This window comes from Notolepis coatsorum (assembly GCF_963971535.1).
Source record: "Notolepis coatsorum genome assembly, chromosome: 2".
In the NCBI taxonomy this organism is placed as follows: Eukaryota; Metazoa; Chordata; class Actinopteri; order Aulopiformes; family Paralepididae; genus Notolepis; species Notolepis coatsorum.
In genome coordinates, this window is record NC_140166.1 from 213,974,161 (window position 1) to 213,981,942 (window position 7,782).

A 7,782-nucleotide genomic window follows, 5' to 3' on the forward strand; every position below is an offset into this window, starting at 1 on the left:
CCCGCCATGTCCTGATTGCATGGGTTATTATTGGGCCAAATTCTCGCTCACAATGCTTGATTGAAAGTTTAGTGTATGCTATGTCTTTCAATCTCTGTGGGGCTACTATGTTTTCTCATCATATTGATTCTTGCGTTTCGAAAGCGATCCAATGCACTCGAGTGTGTATTCTAGACCCACGTTACAATATATCTCTGGCGGAGGATTTTCCACGATGCACCGAGCGCCACTTCCGGTTTGGCGTGGAGTGTAACTCGCCCGAAATCCACCAGGCGCCAGTATTGAGGCGTTGCAATATCAGACCAGGGTCCAGCTGCGTCCCGGAGGGAGGCTGGATGAATTATGAATGCCATGGCGAAAAAATTAAACATTGATCCCAAAAACGAGTTCCCTCGTTGTTGGCGCACAACGATTGGCGGGCAATAACGAGTATACTCATTGTTGGCGCACAATGTGTTAAAAGTAGTGAGGGGGATCGATTTGTACATTTTCCAAGTATTTTGCATCTCGTTCCAACTGCTGGGAGCAGCAAATTGGAAGAAGGGTTGACAGAAGGAAGTGAACATCTAGCAAGATATGGTGAGCATCTCTGGTGTTATAGGGAGTAGAGGAGCATTTTAACAAGTGCATCAAAAAAGGAGGAGTCAGTCCAGTAGGCCATACTCCAGTAATGGCTGAACCTTCATCAGCTGGGCCACACTTGCAAACCCAACGATCTGTGTGAGAGGAATAACAAGAAAAAAGAAGGCTTAAAAAAAATGCTTTAAAATGCAGTTAAATAAGCATATAGCTGTAACATGGTTAATAAGTCACCTTTTATGAAGCTTGCCACTTCTACATGCACATTATTACTGGAAAGAATAGTTTCTCGTTGGGTTCCGGGTCATTTAATACTGTGAGGTACTGGTTGGGTTTTGGGTAATTTAATACTGTGAGGTACTGGTTTAAATTTTGGGCTCAGGCATAAAATGTGGTCCCGATCAAAGTTCTAAAGCTCAGAGCAGAATTAAAGGGCAAATGGGCTGCATTTATATAACAGCTTTTATCCAAAGCACTTACAACTTATGCCTCACATTCTCCCATTCACACACCAACGACAGAGGTGACCATGCAAGGTGCCAACCTGCTCATCAAGAGCAGTTAGAGGTCAAGTGTCTTGCTCACACTGCCGGGAGGAGCTAGAATCGAACCGGGAACCTTCAGATTACTAGACGACTGCTCTACCTCCTGAGCCACTGTCGCTCCCTTTGGAATGCCACACATGTTAAGAATTCACATAATGTTCTTCCTGTGCCCCAGGACAGTTCAGTCAGTATGTTGTTCTTCCTGTGCCCCAGGACGCGTGTAGCTTTATGCCAAGCAAGCAGTGCAAAAACTTACCGTAGTGGCATGCAGTAATGCGCCTTTCATTTTCCGCCGCCCAGCGCCCAGGTCGCGCGGAAATAGGCTGTCTATTGCCATTCTCTTTGACAAACTCTAACCTTAACCAGCTCCTTAACAACGCCTAAACTTAACCGTTCTAACCTTAACCAACTCCGAAACAATGCCTAACCTTAACCATAGAAATTATATTGCCATTCTCTTTGACAAACTCTAACCTTAACCAGCTCCTTAACAGCGCCTAAACTTAACCGTTCTAACCTTAACCAACTCCGAAACAATGCCTAACCTTAACCGGCGAAAGAATACACGTTAAAAAAAAAATCACGTTAAAAAATATTTTCGATGGGATTCGAACTCGCCAGCAAACAAGCCATAGGATCCACAGCCATGTGTCCTTGCCAATTGAGCTAGTGCCAGATAGTGAATAAGAGGCGGTGACTTATATATATTGAGCTCCAACCAAGGCGGGATCTCATGCGCATGCGCGGGCACCTCGCGCGAGCACGCCGGCGCACGCACGCACCTGAGCGAGCACGCCGCCGCCGGTGCACGCACGGTAGCATTTGTCTGAAAAGAAGGGCGCTTTACCGCACTAGCGTGCGGTGACGAATGCGGAAGCATTTTTGCACTGCTTGCTTGGCATTAACGTACAGGCCCCCAGGACAGTTCAGTCAGTATGTTCTTCCTGTGCCCCAGGACAGTTCAGTCAGTATGTTCTTCCTGTGCCCCAGGACAGTTCAGTCAGTATGTTGTTCTTCCTGTGCCCCAGGACAGTTCAGTCAGTAATTTTTGCGTTTAGTTTTCTTGCATTTTGTACATTTTAGTTTTGTATATTTTGTATAGTGTTTGGTCTCTTTACTATTTAACTTTTTTTTTTAACTGTATGAAGCACAATCTTAGGAGGCTCATACAGAACCACGCGTCTCACTGTAATGTACATGTACCTTATATGTGACAAATAAAACCAAACTTGAATTTGAGTTTGTTGTATTATATAATCTGGTATATAATCCAAGAAATCCAAACAAGAAGACTCTTTTTTGTTAAATGCTCTCTTCCACGGTCTTCTTCTTTTGCAGAATTTTACAGCAAATGCACTGCCATGGAAACGGTCATCCGCTTCTCCATGCCGGCGTTATCAAATAAAAGTAGCTTGCATGAAGAAGAGGAGTTTTTTCTGAGATCTTCTGTGGCATCTTTCTAACCCCAAAACACGTACAGTAAACCCGAAAGGAATCAACCGGAGTGACCCACAACAAATGGCGTGATGCCAGCCGCCCCAAGAAGCCGTACAGGCACCATGTAGCCAGTGGTTCTCACCTCCACTGGCAGCACTATCAGAGAGGACCAGATGATGAGACTTAGCACAAACAGTAGAGCCTCCTCCAGCTTCACCTGGCAACCCTGAGAGAGAGAGAGAGAGAGAGAGAGAGAGAGAGAGAGAGAGAGAGAGAGAGAGAGAGAGAGAGAGAGAGAGAGAGAGAGAGAGAGAGAGAGAGAGAGAGAGAGAGAGAGAGAGAGTGAAAGAGATAAATAATTGGATTAGAATTGGAGAGCCAAGTTGTGTGTGTGTGTGTTGTGTCTGTCTGTCTATCTGTGAATGTCTGTCTGTCTGTCTGTCTGTCTGTCTGTCTGTCTGTCTGTCTGTCTGTCTGTCTGTCTGTCTGTCTGTCTGTCTGTCTGTCTGTCTGTCTGTCTGTCTGTCTGTCTGTCTGTCTGTCTGTCTGTCTGTCTGTCTGTCTGTCTGTGTTGTGTCTGTGTGTTGTGTCTGTGTGTTGTGTCTGTCTACCTGTGGATACAGCTGCCAGGGCTGGTCCAGGATCTGTCCCTCATCTCTACACCTGTGTCTACCTGTGGATACAGCTGCAGGGCTGGTCCAGGGTCTGCCCCTAATCTCTACATCTGTGTCTACCTGTGGATACAGCTGCCAGGGCTGGTCCAGGGTCTGTCCCTCATCTCTACATCTGTGTCTACCTGTGGATACAGCTGCCAGGGCTGGTCCAGGGTCTGTCCCTCATCTCTACATCTGTGTCTACCTGTGGATACAGCTGCCATGGCTGGTCCAGGATCTGTCCCTCATCTCTACACCTGTGTCTACCTGTGGATACAGCTGCCAGGGCTGGTCCAGGGTTCCGTTGCAGGACTGGAAGGTGGAGTTACAGCAGCTGTGAGGAACCCTGCGGCCCCCACTGTGGATAAACCAGGCGGTGCCCTGCCAGTCCCGGTAGTCATGGACACCACAGCACTGCAACTGGGGTGGGGTACACAAAGGTAAATGGAGCATTTATATAGTGCTTTTATCCAAAGCGCTTTTGGACAATTTTGTTCCTCACATTTTACCCATTCACTCACACATTCACACACCGACGGCGGAGGCAGCCATGCAAGGTGCCGACCTGCTCATCAGGAGCAATTAGGGGTTAAGTGTCTTTGCTCAAGGACACTTCCGACACCAGGAATCTTCCGATTACCAGACGACCGCTCTACCTCCTGGGCCACTGTCGCCCCCCCCCCCCCCGTAGCATTATAGTACTGAAACATTAAAGCTGCTATAGACCTTTTCAATCACAACAACATACACGTAAATAAATAAATGGGCTACTAATCAAGGAACATGCTTTATATAGGCTTCTCCTTGTTGCTAATATCAACAGCTGGCAGGAAATAAACCTTAGCCCGAGTTGTTCCTTAGCAATGCAATTTTCCAAAACACATCTCAACACTTTGGACGCCGGAGCGATATGCGTGATGTGTTGTTAAAAGGCAGACGCTAGAGTCTAAAGTATAGGAATACGTGGCGGTGTTTGCAGGGCTATAACTATATTCTATATTATAGCTATGGGTACAATACTATGGCCCATCACCTATCTATCGTTCAATATGAGAAAAAGAAATCATTTCTTCATCCATACATTCCCGTTTTATACCATGGTGAATGACTATAGTTTTAGAATAATCCTGTCTAATCCCAGAAAACGACGCTATGCAGCAATACGTGCAATTTACAAAAAAATTCTCGCCTGTACACGCTACTATTTTGAAATCACATCTATATTATCAGTATTATGTTTCATCATGAATGCATGACAGGGTGTGGGGGGGTCGTTTTTTGATGCTTTGATCGTTACACACATATATTGTGATCGAAGTGAAATCATGGTTGGATCACAGCAGGATTGATACCATATAGGCCTTACCTTGTACCCCAAAAAGAATATTCCAATGATCTGATCGCGAGTCCCAGTATTGGTGTTGATCGTGTCGCCAACATAATCCGCCACACATCATGGACCGGGAGCAATTCAGGCTTCTCAATCCGATCGGGACAACCGGTCCCCTTGCCCGACCAATAGAAATCCGACCGGAAACCTCTGATCGACCCACAGGCCAAGATATCAAGTTTCAAAGGGTGCGCGATACTGCCACCTGGGTGGATGCGGCCGGTATTGCACATAGGCATTCTCAAAATGATTCCCCATGTTAACCCAGATGTCCGTGTGCCTGTAATGAATGGAAATATCGAATAAAAGAAATAACGATGAAAACCCGACTATACTCGGGTCTGGCGCTGAATGTTCGGCGAGTTAACCCGACTATCATCGGGTATGGCGTCCAAAGTGTTAATGTGGACACACCGACTCTCTACTGTCGTAGACGTAGACGTCGTCTACTGTGAGTGAAGTCTCAACGGCCAATGACATGTTCTTACTGAGTCTACATGGTCCTCATTTGAGAATCTTAGAATGTAGCAGCACACACACACACACACACACACACACACACACACACACACACACACACACACACACACACACACACACACACACACACACACACACACACACACCACACACACACACACACACACACACACACACACACACACACACACACACACACACACACACACACACACACACACACACACACACACACACACACTACCCGAAGCCTGTTTTTGGGATTCGAACTTCGTAATTTTTTTTTCTTTTTTTTGAACCTTCGTTTTTTATTTAAATCTTTTTTTAATAATTCAAAAAAAATTTAAATCTTTTTATAATATATATATATTTTATATCCTCAAACTAAATCCTCAATTTGAATAAAGTCATTCATCTGTTTTTTTTTTATTAAATCAGCTTTCCAGCCCCAGCCCCAGCCCAGGGAGAAGCCCCAGCCAACTAAATCAATTAAATCAACTTTCTTTAATGAATATAACTCATCAGTTTCTTTTAATACTATAATATTAGTGTAGCCTAATCTTTATCTGCAACTGTGAAGAAAAACCCCATTGGTTTAAACAGAATTAATAGAAAAAAATATTTTAAAAAGAAAAAGAAAAAAACGTTTATTTTTTTATAATTCTTTTTTAATTCGAATGTTGATTTAGAATTCGAATGCCAACGTAACGAACAAAGGTTCGAAGGTTTGAACGTTTGGGCTCAGCCCTAACACACACACACACACACAAACCTCCTCTTGTGTGGCATCCACTGCACTAGAGTCTGGGTCCTGCCTGCTGCCGGTGTATCTCTGAAACACACCTCTGAAGGGAGCTAGCTCCGAATGCACCTAAACGCACAGGGGACCAAACACACTGCATTGCCCATAATGCTTTACAATAACGCCATCACAGTATTATCGTATGGTTGTCATGACCCTTATGGAGAAAGAAATATCTATATTAATTCAAACCTTTATTTACACTCGAAAACAATTGAGGTTTCCCTCATTTTCAACTGTGTCGAGCTTAAAAGAACACGCCAACATTTGGGGAAATTAGCTTATGGTCTTCTGCAGAGAGAGAGACAAGAAGATAGATACCAGTTTTCTCTTTGTGTGTTCAGTAGAAAGCTATTTTGGGAAATTAGCTTACTTAGAGAGACAAGTAGATAGATACCAGTTTTCTCTCTGTGTGTTCAGTAGAAAGCTATCTGGCTGCACGGTAGCCTAACTTAGCAATGAATGGAAGCAGACATGGTCGGTTAGCCTTCGGGAGAGGTGTTAGTTGGACAATGCCTAGGCTAACCGGCCATGTCCGCTTCCTCCCGCGTTTACACACTCACTTTAAACATTCACCTTTAACATTCACGTTACACTTTTGAACACTACCATATTTTATCTATTTATTACTAAAATATTTGCACTACATCTCTACTTTTGAATTTGATTAGCATTTTGTACTTTGTACTTTAGTTTTGTATAGTTTGTATAGTTTTTGATCTTTATTCTTTTAACTTTTTCTACTGTATGAAGCACAATCTATATTCAATCTATATTTTATTTCATAATTATATTATATTCTATTGTGCTTGACTGAGTTCATATTTCAATTTATTTTACTCCACCTCTTTATTGTATTATATGTCTGTTAATGTCTGTACACTAATGTCGCACCAAAAACGACCAAAGCAAATTCCTTGCATGTGAAAACTACTTCACATACAAGACCTTTCTGATTCTGATTCTGATCTCAGGAGGGTCATACAGAACCAAGCATTTCACTGTAAAGTACCTTACTGTATATATGTGACAAATAAAACACAACTTGAACTTGAAACTTGAAGTCCTTACCTTTCCAGAGTGGAACACGGCCAGAGCTGAGGCACTGCCCTGCAGGCAGAAGACCACAACCAGCATGTACACAAACTGTGGAGGGAAACACACCCATTAGCTACACCAGGGGTCAGCAACCTTTACTATCAAAAGAGCAATTTTTCCCCCTCCCACAAAATGTTATTCCTCTGGAGCCGCAAAACCAATTTACCCTTAAAATGAAGATAACACAGTGTATAACATTTTATAGTTATCCCCAAGCATACCCCACATTTAGCATAAAACGGCTGACAATTGCATACCCAAAGTAATTTGCGATTTATTATACTTTATACTTTTACTTTTTATTGCTGTTATAACAAAGGAAAACCTCAAACTCTTATGAAGAGGAGAAAAAATACTGGCTGTGTAGACCTATTTTTTTAATTAAACACAGAAGAGGAGACAAAACACTGGTGTCTGTAGACCGACTTTGAAATAAAACCCTGAACTATTCAGGTATATTTGAGTCCTTCCCTTATTTGTGGAACATTTATAAAAAAAAATTAGTCCACTTTGAAAAAAGACTACCATGTGTAGACCTACTTTGAAATAAAACCCTGAACGATGCAGCTCTATTTGAGTCCTTCCCTTATTTGTGGAAAATCTATAAAATAAAAAGTAAATTTTTTGTTGTTCGCTAATTTCTCACCACATATCAGGCATACAGGTCAGCCTGCATCGTTAGTCATGAAAGCAAATTAATCTGTCCACGCTGAATTAAACCCTCTATTTTCCTCAGACTTTCCTTTTTTTGGATGTATCCATGGTTAGCTTACTGGGGGGGTCGGAAACTCAAGATTA

The 7,782-nt window shown here is 43.0% G+C and overlaps 1 protein-coding gene across 1 annotated transcript; it reads right to left on the reverse strand.

The window, feature by feature from the left end:
• Positions 1-425: 425 nt before the first annotated feature.
• Positions 426-7,062, reverse strand: LOC311223195 (tetraspanin-3-like). The gene is made up of 5 exons (XM_084307957.1): positions 6,958-7,062; positions 5,857-5,955; positions 3,482-3,634; positions 2,704-2,787; positions 426-716 (listed from the first exon to the last, which is right to left on the reverse strand). Exons 1-5 carry the CDS (start codon positions 7,021-7,023, stop codon positions 645-647), a joined length of 474 nt encoding a protein of 157 aa, XP_084164083.1. The 5' UTR covers positions 7,024-7,062; the 3' UTR covers positions 426-644.
• Positions 7,063-7,782: the final 720 nt, after the last annotated feature.